The sequence below is a fragment of the Ruditapes philippinarum genome, unplaced genomic scaffold (genome assembly GCF_026571515.1).
Source record: "Ruditapes philippinarum isolate M1 unplaced genomic scaffold, ASM2657151v2 ctg5531_1_1_1_1, whole genome shotgun sequence".
Classification (NCBI taxonomy): Eukaryota; Metazoa; Mollusca; class Bivalvia; order Venerida; family Veneridae; genus Ruditapes; species Ruditapes philippinarum.
The window spans coordinates 28,148-47,761 of NW_026863760.1; the positions used below are offsets into that span (position 1 = coordinate 28,148).

Below are 19,614 nucleotides of genomic sequence, written 5' to 3' on the forward strand. Positions count from 1 at the left end.
AAGGTAGTCGGGGAGACCAGAAACAGCCTTTGTTTTGGCAACATAGTACATGATTATTATACTTTTTTCTCGTCTCGTAATTTAATGTAATTGCATTGATTAAGTATTACTTAGCCATTAAAATTATAACTATTGCACAATGTAAACAGTGTATGATAGGAATATTAGTATCAGTCTGTTTTGACAAATTTTTATTTCATTTTCAATTTTGATTCAACAAAACAAAATTAATAGTCACTTAAATCTAAACTTTCCAAAGTAAAAATTTTCGCACTCAGCCACTAAATTGTTTTATTAATAAAATCATGTAGACACAAACATACATGTATTGATATAATATATGCCACGCATAAGACATAAGTGTACCAGACACTTTAGAAAAAATTGTTTAATTCAAGTTTCATTGAATAAACTATTATCTACTTTTATACTTGAAAATAAGTACATTTATTATAAATAAATATATAGCACTTTTGTCATTATATGAAACACACAAGATATATATACTCATACATATATATATAAAAAAAGGAATTTTGATTCTATGTGTGGATCTAATAATGTTTTATTATGTAAAAGATAAGTTTCTGGGAAATGCAGAAAATAAATATCATTTTTTATATGTTTATTTCTGTTAAGCATTTTTAGTGTTATATTATTATCAAAAGGCATGTGTACAACATTGGAAGCGGTAAAAGAAATAAACATATAAAGTGAACTGTATTTATTGTCTGCATTTCGCAGAAACCTATTTTTAAACACACATATATACATATAAGAAGCAAACATTCATACCATTCATATACCCATAACCAGATTTTTAACTGTGAATTTTACAATTACATCTGCATTTGCTTATCAGTGTTTTTATTTTTTCAGGTGAATAATTTGGAAAAATAAAATACAGTTATTTTTCACAAATCATTCCCTTATTTTTTCTCTTATTTTTATGTTTATATAAATATATGTATATATAATATACAAATAATCTCAATTTCTTTTGATATACGCTATGCGGTTTGATACCCAACATTTTCACAATTTTCTGCCACAGACTTCAACCCTATATCAGCCAGAGCTTTCAGAAGACGGTCTTTCGAAGCGTCGGACCCCATACCTCGTTTCCATGTGATTAGAGCTTCAATTCCAACCTCCACTAAACCATGATCTTTGTAACGGTGCTCAATCTCGTCCATTTCTGTTTCACCAACTTTGAGTGAACGCAGAAGCTGTCTCCACTTTTTACCCAGACACTTTGCCACATAGCTTAGAAGTGGAATAGTTATACCTGTAAAGTAATAATCTCTTTTTTTAAAATATAGTAATATAATTCAAACCTACCATTTGGGCTACTTTTTGGGATTTTTTTTTCTGTTTCAGAAAGGAACATAAACTTTCTTCACTCTAAAAAATACAAATATTTTCTTCCTAACTACTGAGATAAATCTTGGTTTTCTTTAACGCAAGATAAATGTGAAGAACTGATAAAAAAAACTATTTTTTATCCACACAAAGCGTACAAATTTTGAACAAGAATTTGTAGACAAATAATTACACTAAAAGAAAAAAAGCATTTTTAAACAAATTTTTAATTTGTACATGACTTTCATTCCTTAAGCATATTAATTCTTTTGCAAAAAAAATCTATTTTTCAAACGGGGCCGGCAAAATCTGATTTTGACTTACTTGTCTTTTTTTTTAAAAATCATTTGTTTTACTTGTCCATTTGATATTTATAATGCACATTCTTAAAAAAATTCACTTGTCTGTAGTGTACAGGCTGTGGGAAAACCTCGGCAATACAGACAATTAATTTTGCCATCCATGTTTAAATTTAGTTGGTGCAAGAAATTTTAAAGCATTTCCAAGGACATTTGTGCCTGTGTTCATTTAAACTATATCTGTTTATAATTGGGATGAAATATAATGTGATATTTCATCAATTTTGCAGGTGATATTTCAAAGCAGGTGTTATTGAGAAATGCGAAACTCTTCTGCTAACCTTAAAATAACAGATTTCTAAGTCTTATTTGGATGTGACATCCACATTTTTGACTATGAATATACATGGGCATGCAACATAACTAATAAGGAAATGCAAGTTGAAGAGATTTGTCCAGAGCAAAAGCAGCTATTTCATGGACATTAAGTGTCTGGGCTGTTACAAAATAACCACAGTTTTCAGTCATGAACAGACAATGGTTTTGTGTGTCCGCTGTAGTACAGTCTTAATTGTCAGCCTACCTGAGGAAATGCCAGGCTAACAGAAGGCTCAAAATTGATGAATATTAATGGCAATTACCTGAAGTTTCAATATCAGAATTTGGTTCAGGAAATCTATCTCTCATTGATGGAAATGTTCTGCTCAGATGCATGTGGCCACTAGCTTGATATCTTGGCAACAAATCGTAACAGGCCACTGAACTTTCCGACAAAGTATGATGTCTCGGTTTCCTTCGTATGTTACCTCGCGAGTTCATTTGCTGTCTTAGGAAGGGACATCTTGTAAATCTCCCACTCAATAAACACTTTCTACACTGACAGTCTTCACCATGGCTACTAGTCACATGATCAATGTCGGAACTGTCAGTGTCCTCTGCTCTTTGCCATCTATGTGGAGCAATGTTCAACGTAATATTTTTATTGTGAGAACTTTCACACCCTGATGTTTCTGTGTCACATCCGCTTAAATCATTGGGCAGATCAAATGATGCTTTCTTTGTGGAGTTCTTAAACATAGTTTCAGAAGGTTTTGATGTCAATCTTGTATTGCAATTTGGATCAAACTCAGATGGAGTAGATGTAGTGATATTGTCTGTTGGAAATTCATTCAACACTTTTTCCCTCTGAATTTCACAAATTTTTTTACAACAGTTTTCAATGCATTTAACTTTTTGACAAATCTCGTTATCTTCACAAATTGGACCATCTGATTCTATTTCACCTCTCACACATCCTTCATACCTCTGAGATTGGTCTCTTCTCTCAGACACTTCAATGTTTATTGGCGTCTCTGCTCTTGGATTTTGTTCATCAGTTGCTAGTGATTTTACTTCAGTATTTGAATTTTCTCTACCAACTTCCCCAGGCATATTTTTGCAAGCCACAACAGTCTTTCTGCCTGTTTCCTCATCTAAATCTAATTCTTCAGGTTCTCCTCCAAGATAGAAAGTTGGTGTTGATTCATGGGACTCTTTAGGGACTTGCGCAACTATGTTGAGTTGTTCATGTGGTTTTGAATATTTCTGCTGAATTACTCTCCATGCTCGGTTTAAAAACTTTGATTTATTTTTCATAATGTCTTTTGTTGAACTTTGACTGTTCTCCTTAGCATTTACATTTTTCAAATTGGACTTCAGCTGAAATATTTAAATGGCAAATATTAATTTTATAACATTTAAATAATGGTTTAAGAGCATGTAAGATGCTTGTTACCTGACAAAAGGAATTGCCAACAAGAGCCATATGTTAAAATAGCCATGCGTTTGCTCATTGGAAGAATGTATATGTAGTAGAGCAAAATAATTCAATTTTAAGAGGTCTTTTGGTAATGAAAACTGATGGCTGAAGTGATTACAGATTTGAAACCTATGTGAATACTGATGGCTGAAAATAACAAAGGACAATAACTGAAAAATAATGCAGGGTAGGCTATCATTCATGTGTGCTGCACTCCTCCTCAATGAGATCTATCCACCTATAAAGTCTTAAGTTGATACCTTTTGTGATACTTTTTGAGATACATCCGAACAAAAACTATGAAAATAACGGGCAATAACTGCAAAATTATAAACAAGAGGGCCATGATGGCCCTGAGGTCGCTCACCTGTATATAGGCCCCCCACCCCCCCCCCAACGTTGCAGGGCCAATTTAACTCAGGGGCTTTTATTTGCACAAACTTGGTAGACACCCATAAGAAAATTGCACAAACTTGGTAGACACCCATAAGAAAATGTTTCATGCTAAACATCTAAGCTCTAGCTCATTGGGCTTTTTAAAAGAAGATTTTTTTAAAGTTTTTACTATATGCATATAGGGAAAATCAATGACCCCCAGGGCGGGGCCAATTTTGACCCCAGGGCTTTTATTTGAACAAACTTGGTAGACACCTATTAGAACATGTTTCATGCTAAATATCTTAGCTCTAGCTCTTTGGGTTCTTTAAAAAAAGATTTTTTAAGTTTTTACTATATGCATATAGGGAAAATCAATGACCCCCCAGGGCGGGGCCAATTTTGACCCCAGGGCTTTTATTTGAACAAACTTGGTAGACACCTATTTGAACATGTTTGATGCTCAATATCTTAGCCATAGCTCTTTGAGTTCTTTAAAAGAAATTTTTTTAAGTTTTTACTATATGCATATAAGGAAAATCAATGAACCCCCGGGGCCGGGCCAATTTTGACCCCAGGGCTTTTATTTGAACACACTTGGTAGACACCCATTAGAACATGTTTCATGTTAAATATCTTAGCTCTAGCTCTTTGGGTTCTTTAAAAGAATTTTTTTTAAGTTTTTACTATATGCATATAGGGAAAATCAATGACCCCCAGGGGCGGGGCCAATTTTGACCCCAGGGCTTTTATTTGAACAAACTTGGTAGACACTCACTAGAAGATGTTTCATGCCAAATATCTTAGCTCTAGCTCTTATGGTTTTTTAAAAGAAGATATTTAAAGTTTTTTCTTTTGGTTGCCATGGCAACCAGAGTTCTGCATGGAATTAAATTCTTTGAACAATTTTTAAAGGTGACCACCAAAGGAACATTCCTGTGAAGTTTGGATGAAATTGGCTCAGTGGTTTATGAGGAGATGTCATTTAAAGTAAAAGTTTACGGACGGACGACGGACGGACGACGGACGGACGACGGACGGACGCCGGACGAAAAGCGATCACAAAAGCTCACCCTGTCACTTTGTGACAGGTGAGCTAAAAAGTAGAGTTATCATTCTTGCGCACTGTAAGCATTTCTCCTTGATAAGATAAATCCACCTATGAAGTTTTATGCTGACATCTCATAGACTATTTGAGTTATGCCCCACTCAGGAAAAGTTAAGTAAATAACAAAGGCAATAACTCAAAAATTATGAAGGGAAGAGTTATCACTGTTGTGCACTGCACCCCTCCTGAGTGAAATGTATCCACCCATGAAGTTTCATGTTGATATCTCAATTTCAGTTATGCTTTGGACAAAAATTAAATTTGAAAATAACAAAGGGCAACAACTGAAAAATTATACAGGGTAGAGTTATCATTCTTGTGCACTGCACTCCTCTTTAATATGATCTATCCACCTATGAACTTTCAAGTTGATACCTCAAATACATTTTGAGATATGCTCCAGATGAAAAGTATGCAAAGTAAGAAAGGGCAATTACTGAAACAAGAGGGCCATGATGGCCCTGAGATCGCTCACCTGTAATTGTTTTGGGTTTTGCGTCACATCGACACAGTATAGGTCATATTGCGACGTTCCAGCTTTACTGGTGGAGGAAGACCTCAGGCGCCCTTCCGTGCATTATTTCAGGCATGAATGGGCACCTGAGTAGAAACACCGACGTTCCGTAAGCTAGCTGGATAGCTTCCTTACATGAAAGAATCCAAAGTCCCTGTCGGGATTTGATCCCACACTTGGCCACATCTGGAGCGGGGCCAGTTTAAACCCCAGGGCTTTTATTTGAACAAACATGCAAGACACCCATTAAAAGATGTTTCACGATGTTAAGTTTTCACTACACACATATTATAAACAAGAGCACCGCTAGGCGGAGCATTATATGCCCGAAAATACTCTTTCTTTTAGTGAGGAAGACATTGGAATTAAATACAGTATTACTTCCTTCAAAAAGCAATCCTCCTTTATAGCTGAAGAACATTCATGTATATATGCAGTTGCTGTTTTCAAAGCACCACCATCAAGTTGTTATCTTGTAAGTAAAAATGCTAAAACGGATGGACACCAAGACGTCAGGGGTATAAAGCTGTTAATCCTATAAAATTTAACAGCTGTAGTTCGTTTAATACTTGAGTTATTGAGTGAAAACTGTTTCCAGTTTAAAGGTGATAGTCATCCATTGATCTTTGACCTTGTGACCCCAAAATCAATAGCGGTCTTCTACCCAATATGAACAATCATCCTATGAAGTTTGAATACTGTGGGCCAAATGGAACTTAGGTTATGCTCCGGAAACCATTTTCAGTATAAAGCTAATAGTGACCTTGACCTTTGGCCTTGTGACCCCAAAATCAATAGGGGTCTTCTACCAAATATGGACAATCATCCTATGAAGTTTGAAAACTGTGGGTCAAATGGAACTTGAGTTATGCTTCGGAAACCATTTTACGTATTTAGCTACTAGTGACCTTGACCTTTAACCTTGTGACCCCAAAATCAATAGGGGTTTTTTACCCAATATGGACAATCATCCTATGAAGTTTGAATACTGTGGGCCAAATGGAACTTAAGTTATGCTCCGGAAACCATTTTCAGTATTTCGCTAATAGTGACCTTGACCTTTGACCTTGTGACCCCAAAATCAATAGGGGTCTTCTACCCAATATGGGCAATCATCCCATTAAGTTTGAATACTGTGGGCCAAATGGAACTTAAGTTATGGTCCGGAAACCATTTTCAGTATTAAGCTAATAGTGACCTTGACCTTTGACCTTGTGACCCCAAAATCAATAGGGGTCTTCTACTTAATATGGACAATCATCCTATGAAGTTTGAATACTGTGGGTCAAATGGAACTTAAGTTATGCTCCGGAAACCATTTTCAGTATTTAGCTAATAGTGACCTTGACCTTTGACCTTGTGACCCCAAAATCAATAGGGGTCTTCTACCCAATATGGGCAATCATCCTATGAAGTTTGAATACTGTGGGCCAAATGGAACTTAAGTTATGCTCCGGAAACCAAATTGCTAACAGACGGACGGACGGACGTACGGACGGACGGACAGACGGACGCCAGGGGGTATAACATAATATGCCCGAAATTCTTTCGGGTATATAAAAACAACGATCTACCATTCCTCCTATGCCATGGCAACCAGAGTTCTGCATGGAAATAAATTCTTTGAACAATTTTTAGAGGTGACCACCAAAGGAACATTCCTGTGAGGTTTGGATAAAATTGGCTTAGTGGTTTATGAGGAGATGTCATTTAAAGTAAAAGTTTATGGACGACGGACTGACGCTGGACGAAAAGCGATCACAAAAGCTCACCCTGTCACTTTGTGATAGGTGAGATAAAAATTAAAAAGGGTAGAGTTACCATTCTTGCAAACAGCATTCCTCCTCAATTAAAGATCTACCCACCTATGAAGTTTCATGTTGACATCTCCAAGACTTCTTGAGTTATGCTCCACTCAGGTGAAAAAATTATGTATGAAAAATAACAAAGGGCAATAACTCAAAAATTAGAAGGGTAGAGTTATCATTCTTGTGCACTGCACACCTCCTGAGTGACATCTATCCACCTATGAAGTTTCATGTTGATATCTTACAGGCTTTTTGAGTTATGCTCTGGACAAAAATTAAGTTTGAAAAATAACAAAGGGCAATAACTGAAAAATTATACAAGGTAGAGTTATAATTCTTGTGCACTGCATTCCTCTTCAATATGATCTATCAACTTATGAAGTTTCAAGTGAATATCTCAAATACTTTTTGAGATATGCATCAGACAAAAATGTGGGAAGGAAGGACTGATGTTCTAATGGGACAGTAATTATGTGGCTACTCTATTGTTCTCTATTGTTCAAAAATATTTTTGCCAATAAATCTGAATAGGTAATGTGAAACCTCTTATTGTACTCATACTCCATGATAGATATGTATAATTCGATTTACCTACTCTGATATGAGAACTGTACAGGGTTTTCATTATTAACAGATTGGCGATGCATATCATTAGCTGTTAAAATCAGTTGTATTTTCACCGTTAGACTAAAATATCCCCATTGACACTTTGCCAAATCTTTTTTTTTCATTGGCACATGAAAATTGCTTACATAAAAATGAAAACCCTGACTGACAGTAGTAACCTTACTTTAAGGGGAATAATTAACAAAAAACTTAAAAATTGGCATAAGACTATAAATCTGGTCAGTCATAGGGTAAATATTGGCTGGTCTGATTATAACAATGGCATATGTATTACATAAATATATATTAAATTGATAATAAGATATTACCATCTGACGGGGCAAACTGGAAACAGCAGCTTCTTTGGTATCACAAATGCTAATTCCCGCCGGTATAGGTCCATTATCCAGACAAGTGTCCTCAGTCTGAGGTGCTTCAGCTGTTTTGGGTGCTGAAATAACAAAAATAACAACAACATTCAGATTTAAATCTACACTGAGGTTTTTTACCTGTTTTAAGTACATATTACGTTGTATTTAATTGACTAACAACTTTATCACTCCTGCTTAGAGCATTTTTTTCCCATAACATAGCATTTGCAGAAAGATCTTTTGTTTTTTACTTCATTTAGTACTAAGAACATAAATAATAAAATGTGAAAAAAAAGTAATTATTTTCATATTTAAAAAAAGAATCATTGTAAAGTAATGCTTATTAATTATAGGTATGTAACAAGACTACATACCGTGAAGTAGAAGTCCAGAGTTGACCGCACCTAAACGTTTTACCATATGTCCATTTTCATGTACCATGAAGATGTTGATAAGGTTCCCTTGTAACAAATTGGGCTGGTCGAAGTAGCTTATTATCACAGTATCTCCAGACTTCACACCCTGATCTGCAAGTGAGCACGTCCGATCTATGCAGTGATCCTTGAAAATCCCCCTTGAACGTTCCCGAGCATATTGGAAGTGGTGCGCACAGAATCGTAACAAATCGTCTCCTGTAGTTGTTTCGCTATTGTCTATAATGAGGCTAATCCTCTTTTTACCTGATAAAATGACTACTTTTAAAATGATTCTGTGCTGAAATAACTGTAGGGAAATTTCCATATTATTTTTAATCGGGTAATACTGAAGAGGCTGGTCATATTCCATCATTATGCCTCTACAGAAAAGTGAAATCTGAAGTAGCTTCAAGCCCCATTGCTCTGCAATCTTTCTTTTCAGAGCTGACACAGGGTCGAGCATGTACATTTCGAATGGTTCCTCACCACATTCAATCGGATGCTTTATTCTCAAAGTCTTGTGTTTCTTTATTCCAGCAGCAATCCTGCAACCATTCTGCCAGTGCTCTTTATAGACCCTGCTCAAATCATCATGCTCATCCAGAAGCTTGTCATCAAAAGTGAGCTTCACTGCCTTTGGATCAACACCAAGATGTTTTGACACCTCTGTCCTGAGGGAAGTGGTGGATATCTTTTTAGAGACAATCAGTAACTTGTGCTTAGTTTTCCGTCTCACTCTAAACTTCAGATCAATGCTTATTGAAACCTGTGCACCAAAATGTAGCGTAATTTTCTCCTCTTTGATATTTTTTCGCAGCACAAGACCCACACATTCTTCATCTTTAAGTAAACGACCTTGAAAACATAAGTGAAATGTTGATTCTTCGGTACCTTTTAGTTTTTGAATTTCATCATGAAATTGTGCTGCAAACTGCCTTTTCACTTGTTCTAAAGAACTATTCATATCAAGATCTAGCGAGTACGAACAAGAAACATCAGACCTTGGTTGATAAACAAAATCAATTCTATGATAACTTTGTTTCAAAGCTTGAATTCTTGCAAGAAGTTTAAAATTACATGACCTTAACTGCAAGTTATCTTCCAAAACATTGCCATTTTGACAAAGGACCAGACCTTTCCAACGTAACTCTTCAGCAAGGAGTTTCTTTATGTCTTTTATGGTCTGTCTGACTGGCAATCTAATGCACAAAATCTCTGGATGGAATTGGTCTGTAAGCTCGAATACTTCCACCAACAAGGGACAATACTCTTCTCCTACATTGTCAGGAAGAATTACTATTATTATTTTGAGCAAAACTTCCTCTTTTTGTCCCTCTTCTTCTATAATATGTACCTTACTAATGCTTACATTGAACATTTGGCTCACCTCAAATTTCAAATCATTTATCAGCGAGGAGGACTGTACTCGTATTTTGTAAAACCTTGTACGCCCTATTTGATGGGCTTTTGTCATGTCAATGACTGGGTAAGAACAGTACTGTGAAGTCCTTGAATAAACGTTTTTGTCACTTTTATACACAGATTGTCTGGCTGGAGCATGTGAGCTCTCAACATATGGGAATTTAGCACTTTGGGTTTCAACATTAATGTTTTTTGTACTTTGCATTTCAGACAAAGGGTTGACAACATTACTATTCTTTGTCTCTATAGTAACCTGGCTAGCTTCATGATGCTTGTCACTGGCATATCTGTCAGTGTACTGTGGTTCAGATACGCCCAATAAAGACTCAAGAACAGAATTAGAGGTGTCCACCACATCTTGTCTCCTGCTGTGTGGACTTTCAATCTGTTTCGGCTCAGTATGACCTAGTAAAAATTCAAGCTCAGGATTTCTGCCATCTGCTAAAGAGTGCTTCTCTGTGTTATCTTCCCAAGACTGCTCAGACTCTTCACTACCTGAACTAGAGCCTGTATCAAAGAAAACTTCACATAATCAGTTCAATCACTAAAAACTTTATCAGTATATCTTAGTAATAAAAGAACAGTCAGGGAATATATAAATTAAAGGAACTCAACTGAGCTTTTTTTGAAATGACCGGACTTGAGTTAATTTTTTCGAGATTTATGTTTTCCACTTGGTGAAAGGGCTAGACCAATAACTTGTGCGAAAAATTTCAGATCATTCGGACACTCTGTTTTTCCAAAATAATCATTCTAATTGTGAAAAATGACCCAAAATTGAAGTGTTGCAACAAATTGGGCGAAAAAACATAAAAATAAGACTTTAAATTTATCTCCGAGTATATTTCTTGATTATATTTTACATACTTTTTGTTTTAAGTGCTGCTGCTGATCTATGTAAGAAATCCAAATTTTATATTTTTGGGCTTTTGAACCTTAGTGTAGTTCCTTTAAATACTTCAAAAATAATATCAAATATATCTCTTTCTATCATTTCAAAACTTTATAGCCACGTGATTAACATCACCAACTTTGAATTACTTGACATTTGTGGGTTAGAATCCCAGGAACAACATTGAGCTCTTTACTTTGCAAAAGTTATCCAGCTAGCTTACAGAATACCAGTGGTTCTAATAAATTTAATATCAGGATCCAACTTTGAATTACTTGACATTTGTGGGTTAGAATCCCAGGAACAACATTGAGCTCTTTACTTTGCAAAAGTTATCCAGCTAGCTTACAGAATACCAGTGGTTCTAATAAATTTAATATCAGGATCCATGCTGTTCGCTTACAAACCCGATTAACAGTAGAGAAACTGATAGCGAACAGCATGAATCCTGATCAGACTGCACAGATGCGCAGGCTGGTCTGGATCCATGCTGCTCGCAAACGCATTACGTTGGTTTTGTCGTGACGCGGCTCATTTATCTAAACTTACCAGAAATATATTTGTCTTCTGATTTACCAAACTTATCCATCATGTCAGGTTGTCATGTATATGTAGTTGAAACTTGTTCCTAAAAGTACCTCACCTGGCCTTCCTGTAATAATATGGAATGGATTAATTATTAATTTCATGCATTAGACAAAGTACATACAGTTAACAATCTAATATTACTGCAAGGGTGAACTGTATATTGGCGGCACGGCCAAAATTAATGATAAACATGATAAGACAATAAATCTTAGGAATGTTGGTTGTGTGGGTTTAAACCCTGTCTGTGGGGCAAGCCCAACTCAATAGTTAGTACTGGTTGATTAGAAAGTGCGCTAAAAGCTTCCTACAAAATCATTAATAAGCTAAATAAACTCACAATATGAAAAGGAAATACTACACATATTTGTTATGTCATGGTATAAGAGCTAATATTTTATTACTGTTATACAATAATAATTAACCAGTATTATCTGTTTAATTAAGTATTTGGGCCAGAGCCAAAGAAAGATTAGAAAAATAAACAAACACCATGAATGATATCATAACATAAATTTAACATTACTTCCCTGCTGATTTTGATTGACTAATAATTGTCAAGCGTAGGAACAGTCAATTAATTTTGTGATAGGGTGAGATTTTAAAAACAAAGTTTAAATATAATAACATTGAGCAGGCAACATTATAAAGAGCCTTAATTAGGTCATTCTGTATGGATATGACTAACTTACTAAGCCTGACTTTATCCTGTTTAACACTGTACATATGGGCACTAATATTTAACCCTTTTTTAAATACTAGTAGGTAAAATAGATTTAGTTTACTGAAAATCATATCATCTGCAAATCATTCACTTCAGAAAATTAAGCCCGCAGATTTAAGACCTAATTTATTAGTATGTATACAGTACTTGTTTGTCTCAGTGCCAAAATTGCAGAGGATATGACCAAATTGCAGTGTGGGGAAATTCACCTGAAACTTTACCATATAATTGGGTGGGGCCTTCACTAGGTACTTGATGATCCAAAACTCACAATCCTAATACTATACTGCAGTAATGCCTAAGGAAGTATATAGAATTGAATGCTACAGTAACGTACATAGAGCTGTCATTGATTCAGTGCAAAGCACATCAACGATATATCGATATCAAGTAACTAAAATCAACGATACACCGATATATCGATAATATCCTATACACCCAATTGTCTGTCATTCATTTTCATACCTGTTTCAATGATTTCAGTCAAAAACATGTTATGTACAGTGTCTTAATTGTCCACTGCATGATTTTTTCTAGACAATATTTTTTGTCACCATTGCTATGAAATAATTCCACTATATAACAAAAGCATCACATTTGATATAAATAATTGTTTCTGCATATATTTTGGGTGAATTGTATAATTTCTAGACATTTAATTTATAAGTCAAAAGTATCGATTTTTTAAAATGTGTATCGATTATTGATCGACAAAAAAATATCAACGATACATCGATATTGTCGATATCGATGACAGCTCTAAACGTACATAATATGTACTTATAAATTCATTTGTAACTTTGAGAAAGTTTGAAGAAAAAAATTGAATGATACAGCCATATTGTACATGTACTGTAATATACATAAACCATGAATTTGGTGTGCAAATACATGGACTGTGACTCATGACACTGTTTTGCTTTCTCTTACAATAAATTTAAGGGTCACTCATTGACCTCCTTAATTAATTATGTCGCGGTAAACAAAAAACAAAGTATCGAATTCAGGTCAGTATCGATTACACGTCAATCCACGATAATTACTAATTAATTAAGGAGGTCAATGACCCTGAATAAAAGATCACTTTCTTTTTTAGAAACATCACTAATTTCTCTTCTTATTTCGAAAAATAGCAAATGTATCTATGAAAAATAGCTGAAACTAAATCATTCATGTAAAAAGATACCATAATATACAGGAGAAAGAAAAACATTTTTTTTCGACATGATGACGTAATTTCTCATTTGACAGCAACAGGTGTAATAAATAGAAAATTAACATAATTGTTTATATTAAAATCATATAAATTACCAAAACGATAGACAAGATAGCAATAAAAGGTAAACCTATGTTTTAACTTACCACTTTCTATGAGAATATAGCACCCAAAATTAATAAATATTTGCTGGTATGATCCCAATTAACAGTTTCTAAAAATAACCATTCAGGAAAAACCCTTGTCACAAGTGTACACAGTGATCTCCCCGGATCAAGGAAGGTAACCGGGGGGATACTAATCGACGGTCTCCGGTCTTCGACGGTCCCCGGTCTCCAAAGACCGTCGAAGACCGTCAATTGTAGTAGACCGTCGATTAGTAGGTTATAACACAAATCGACGGGTCTCCAGATTATATACGTAATTAGACAGAATGACCAATAGGCAATAACACTTTTTATTTTCAGTGATTGATGTCAATAGAATTAGAGTGATTAACGGGTATTTTTGATGAAAAAAATACAGTAATAATAAAAAGAAAGAAATTTTTTAAAAGTTATAAAAATATTTTTAGAATTTAGATGATGTGTTTGTTCAGTTGTAATTCAACAATGATCAATTAATTGTCTTTAATGAAATTAAATACATTTTGACTTAATATTTGTAAAGATAAAGTAGAACCCTCTATTAATAGGTTATTATATAAGATTTATTACATAATTGAAATTGCGACATAGGTAAAAATGTGGCCAATAAGCATTTTTTTTCTAAAAATAAAAAAAACTTTAACTTAAAAAATGTTATTGGTTTTTCTCCGTGGAAAATCTTATATATTTTGTTGAGAAGCGTTCAGTTAATTAACATTTCGCCAAAGGTTTAGATGTAAATAAAATAAATAAACGGATTTGACTGTTTTTGCGAAAATGTAATAATCCAGGGCCACACCACGGGGAGAAACTCTCTCGTGGCCCAACCTAACTTATAAAAAGAAAAAAATGTGAGATAATGTATTTCAAAAAAAATGCACATGAAAAGTTAGAAAGGTAACAAAAAAATAATTAAAGAAATCTATTAGAATGGAAAAAATCGTCAACTTCTGTCCAGAAATAAAAATTTTACAACATAAAAAAAAGCCTACTTTTTCCTGAATGCAAAGAAAAACGATGTTAAAAATAATCAAATCTGTTGAACTGACAAATGGAAAAGGCAAAAATAATGGTTTACGAAATATACAAAATGCAAATATAAACAAAAAACAAAAAAAAAACACACTTAAAGGCAATGTAAATAAAAATTAAATCAGCTAATAAATGTCAAATTACGAAGTATATATAAGTGAAAATAAAACATGAACATAGTAAACATTTATGCAAATCAATTTGTATGGCATAATGTAAAAAAGTAAGAGAAAATTTATAATAAATTTTGCACGAGAAAACTAACAAAAGTTACAAAAAAATTATTTCAGAAATTTATTAGAATTGATTTCTTTATAGCACAATTTTGGTTTCAAAAATCTGTCTGGAATAAAAATTTAAAACATAAAAAACTGTTAATTTAAGGCCCTACTTTTTAATGAACGCAAAAAAAACGATGTTTGAAATAATCAAATCTGTTGAATTGAAAAATGACCTGTTGAACTGACAAATGGAAAAGGCAAAAAACAATGGTTACGAAATATACAAAATGCAAATATAAACAAAAAAACACTTACTTAAAGGCAATGTAAATAAAATTTAAATCAGCTATTAAATCTCAAATTACGAAGTACATAAGTGGGAAAAAAACATGAACATAGTAAACAGTTATGCAATCAATTTATGGAATTATGTAAAAAAGTGAGAGAAAATTTTATAATAAATTTTGCACGAGAAAAGTTACAAAAGTTACAAAAAAAATTATTTCAGTAATTTATTAGAAATTGATTCTTTATAGCACAACTTTGGTTTAAAAATCGGTCAGGAATAAAATTTAAAAAAATAAAAGTTGTTAATATAAGGGCCTACTTTTAATGAATGCAATGTAAAATAAAACAAAATAAACATTACGCCGCCTGTCAATCAAGCTGGCAGGGGTCACAGAGATAAGCTAATCAGCGATCGTTATCAGTTTCACGCTAAGATGCCTGCGAAGTCCGCCATTTTCCTTTCTAAGACAATGGTGCATTAATTGAAAGTATTTTAATTTTCTGTCAATTTAAAGCTATAAATCGGTATATTTATTCAGGTATCAAATATAAAGATAGATCGAGTAAGTTAGTTTATAAATAAAAGTCAATAATTATCTACAAATGGAAATAATAAGTTCTATTGCAGGTACGAAACATTTATCCTGGCTATAACACAATGCTTTGAAAAGGGAAAAAGGTTAAAACAAATCCACTTATTTTCATTACCGTTCTATCTGTTCATAATCGCATTAAATATTATAAGGTCAAAAGAATATCCAGAACGTATGACATTTTTCGTTTATAATTTATAGCGTCAATAAAAACGCAGCGTAAAAAATGTAAATTTAATGAGTAAATAAATAAACAAATGGGTGAAACTATCTTACCTGAATATTTCTATAAAGTTCAATAAGTTAAGAATAGTCATTTCGAATAGATCTACTTAATACGAAACTAATACCACTAGCATCATATCTACTGTATGTAAAGGTTATTTTAAAAAGAATAACGTTGCGTTTTGTCGTGAATCATATCAAATACACGTATGTAAACAATACATAATGACATATAATGTATTGTTGTGAATATTTATATATATTTTTAAAGTAAACATATTCTGTATGTTTTACTTTTTGGTTTATTACTCAGCTGGAAGCGTGCCGCTTTTCGTTGAAACAAAGTCATCCCATTTTTAGTACATTCCTACATTTAATTAATATTATGACAATAAAAACATTCCCAGGGAAATTGCTTTTCTAATGATTTTGGTTTATGTTTAACACCTACACATTTTTGATGGAACCACTTCCGACATTTTCTATTATCACATTGAATCATATTGTCTACAAATTCCGGCATTTCACACATACAGGTTGTCTTGATTTTAAATGACCTATGGATACCTTGAAAAGATGCGGGCCTCTGAAACTTACTATTTTCTTTTGGGAAAGGAGACATTTTTTCATTAACAAAACAATGAAACAAATGTTCGCGCATTTCTGAAACAATATATTGATGTTTAAAATTGAATCTGCCGCCACTATAACAGAAATCTACGTTTGTGCTATTGCAAATAGTCCACAATCGTTGCTATTTGGTTGTTGTTGTACTCTTGGAACTTTAACGCATAAATTATTTTTTTCACTTGAATAAAGTTGTGATAATTGGATCTGAATGTTATTTTTTTAATAGTTTAAGGTTTTCCCCTAAACTGTCTAAAATAATATATAAAATTCAAGTCATCTATTGATTTCATACTGACTGTCCAGTGACAACTGCCGTCAAAATGTATTTGTACAGAAGGGTATTCAATTTGTCTAGCAAATTTTCTGTCAACATTCCAAATTTTCTTATTGTCTAAGAAAAAAGGTGCTAATTTAGTATCCTGCAAACCATGAATGTTCGGAAATTGCCTTTTTAATATCGTCATTGTTGCATTTATTATGTTTGTCTGTCAGCCATTGTTGATCTTCAAGTATTTTTTTATCATTTAAATCTAAATATTAAATTCGTCAACCAAGGGGCATAATCTGTAACATCGGAATTTCTTCCAGTGTTTAATTCGTTAATACATTGATTTTTTATTGGTGATTTCAAAGTTGGCATTTCTAATTTAACTTTTTTCTTTAAGGTCCTATCTGGAGACGCGTGTCTTTTTTTGTCTGAAGTGGCATTTTCACTTTCAGTTATATCCGGTAAAATGACGTCGTTTTACTTTAACATTTGTCTGGAGACATTTTTTTCCTAACTATATTCTTATCATTATTATATCAAGGCAAGGTTGTTGCCTATAACATCAAGTTAAGTCATAGTACATTAAATGCCCTTTTGTCTACAGAAATGCTTTTGTTTTCATTCTTCAAAGGGTCTTTCTTTTTGTCCTCCCTCAGCGTTATTCAACGTTACTTATTTCATGTGACATAAACATAAGCCATAAATTAAACTCTGCCCTTTCTAAGCCAGGAAAAATTTATTCGTTTCTTGGGCATTATGTGCCTTTAATAATGCGACATTAAAACTTTTTCTCTTTTTTTAAAGCTAAAATTCAATCAACGAAAGCATGTCAATTATCAAAAAGCATGGCCGAGTGGTTAATGCGGTGAACTAGTAATAGTAATTTCATTATCGCTAGCCGCATGGGTTCAAACCCCTTCCAGGGGCAATTTGTTGTTTCCTTCAGCAAGAAACATTACACTCATCTCCAGGAACGGATTCGAAAGTGTGTCTATAAGCTTATAGCTTCCTGCACAATCGAACTAAAAAAAACTGTATAAACCAATTATGAAATTACAAGAAAGCTGGAAAGTCTCAATATGTGACGTAACCCGAACCTACCTGTCACCCCCTCTCCCCCCAAAAAAAAAAAAGAAAAAAAAAGACAAACAAAAAAACTTACCCAGGATTTATTGAATGGATGGTCTCACAGAGTGCACGTATGTCATAAGCTATATGAGACGGCACATTGAAAGCAACATCATTTGCTCCGACCAGAAGCACGACAGTCTGCAATTAATGACAGTGTAGCAATGTACATAATGGGCATTTTTCTCTTTAAGATATTATATAATTACTCGTATAGACGTTACGCACAATGTTGCGTCTGTTTATATTTTTTCTTTTACGTAAATGATATTATAATGCAAGCTAGAAACTCCGTTTGTATCAAACTAGCAAAAAATCTAGATTATTTTTATTTATTTTTTTACCTAAACTAGACATGTGAGTACTATACATAAATTGCCAGTTTTTACATGTAGAATTACCCTAATTACTACATGCCATAAAAATCTTATAGTTATGAAACATAGTACAATGGAACTAATGTAGAGGCTTATTCCATATATGAAGCTTTGAAATCATATTGTGATTGGTTAGAAAAATTTCAGAATGTTGTATTGGTTGCGCATAATGGCAGAAGATTTGACTTTCCTGTTTTGTTGACGGCATGTGACAATGTAGGATTGAGGGACAGAATGTGTAAGTGTGTTGCTGGATGTGCGGATTCACTGTCTATATTTAGAAAAGCATACCCAAACAGGAAGTCTTACAAACAGGAAGACCTTGCAAAGGATCTATTGGGAGCTTCATACTGTGCTCATAATGCTTCAGAAGATGTCTCGATTCTTGGTAAACTTATTCACCACTTGGACATATTATCTGTTGATCTGCTGCCACACACATTTTCAACAAAATCTGTGTACAATTCCCAGTTGTGCAGTCGGGAAAAAGCAAAGAATTTGCCGTCACTTAGAGTATTGATTTATAATAGTGTGTGTAAGTTAACTACAGCCGAGAATATTGCTGCGTCCGGCTTGAACCTACAACATCTAAGGTGCATCTTTAAGCGCCAAGGCGAAGATGGTCTTCGGAACATTTTCGTGATGAAGAACTGTGACGGTCAGCCACGAGTAACTAATACTAAAAGAACATTAGAAACTGTTATCCCTGCCCTTGCACAGTATTTTTCAAGGAATTAGTGTATGACATAGCATTTTTATATGATATACTTCTGTGTTGCTCCAGAGGGGAATAATACAGTTTAGTACACTGCTCGTACTCTTTCTAAAGTCAGAACAATACGTTGAGATCCATTTCAAGTTGACAATTTTTACATTTACTCAGTATATACAGTAATTAACATATTTATAGAATGCTTAGAATATAGCTTCATAATAATTAGGTCATTTTGAGAATGTTTGATACTTTTCAAAATGTATTTTGAATTTTACATAAAGAAATGTGTACTGTTGATGAAAAATGGCCAAAATCAGTTTATGGGGTTGTCAAATATAATGCTGTATATTTTACAAACAACATGGTAAATGATGTCTTTCTTTTCTTATTTTTCTCATATGGTATGTTAGATAATTTCTATGTATTTCAATTGGCTGGACCTTGTAAGTAGGTTATAGAAAATTCTTAGAAAAATTGAAGTACAAGTCTACATTT

General features: G+C 33.6%; 2 protein-coding genes and 1 long non-coding RNA gene across 3 annotated transcripts; 1 reads left to right on the forward strand and 2 right to left on the reverse strand.

Moving 5' to 3' along the window:
• Positions 1 to 808: 808 nt before the first annotated feature.
• LOC132723254 (uncharacterized) lies at positions 809 to 13,765 on the reverse strand. The gene is made up of 6 exons (XM_060707932.1): positions 13,643 to 13,765; positions 11,521 to 11,623; positions 8,616 to 10,586; positions 8,200 to 8,321; positions 2,303 to 3,359; positions 809 to 1,288 (listed from the first exon to the last, which is right to left on the reverse strand). Exons 2-6 carry the CDS (start codon positions 11,561 to 11,563, stop codon positions 1,011 to 1,013), a joined length of 3,471 nt encoding a protein of 1,156 aa, XP_060563915.1. The 5' UTR covers positions 11,564 to 11,623; positions 13,643 to 13,765; the 3' UTR covers positions 809 to 1,010.
• Positions 5,813 to 7,016, reverse strand: LOC132723251 (uncharacterized). Its single transcript, XR_009624718.1, has 2 exons — positions 6,668 to 7,016; positions 5,813 to 6,515 (listed from the first exon to the last, which is right to left on the reverse strand). It is a non-coding gene; the product is annotated as an uncharacterized LOC132723251 (long non-coding RNA).
• A 4,873-nt stretch (positions 13,766 to 18,638) lies between the features above and the next one.
• LOC132723257 (uncharacterized) lies at positions 18,639 to 19,142 on the forward strand. Its single transcript, XM_060707934.1, has one exon. It carries the CDS (start codon positions 18,639 to 18,641, stop codon positions 19,140 to 19,142), a length of 504 nt encoding a protein of 167 aa, XP_060563917.1.
• Positions 19,143 to 19,614: the final 472 nt, after the last annotated feature.

What these genes read in the sequence shown, in the direction of transcription:
- LOC132723254 (XM_060707932.1), bottom strand. Translation starts at nt 11,563, where the DNA reads ATGATGGATAAGTTTGGTAAATCAGAAGACAAATATATTTCTG. An exon ending in AGAAGACAAATATATTTCTG is followed by an intron (nt 10,587 to 11,520) that starts GTAAGTTTAGAT and finishes TCTTTGATACAG; the next exon opens with GCTCTAGTTCAGGTAGTGAA. An exon ending in TTCTGATATTGAAACTTCAG is followed by an intron (nt 1,289 to 2,302) that starts GTAATTGCCATT and finishes ATTACTTTACAG; the next exon opens with GTATAACTATTCCACTTCTA.
- LOC132723257 (XM_060707934.1), top strand. Translation starts at nt 18,639, where the DNA reads ATGTGTAAGTGTGTTGCTGGATGTGCGGATTCACTGTCTATATTTAGA.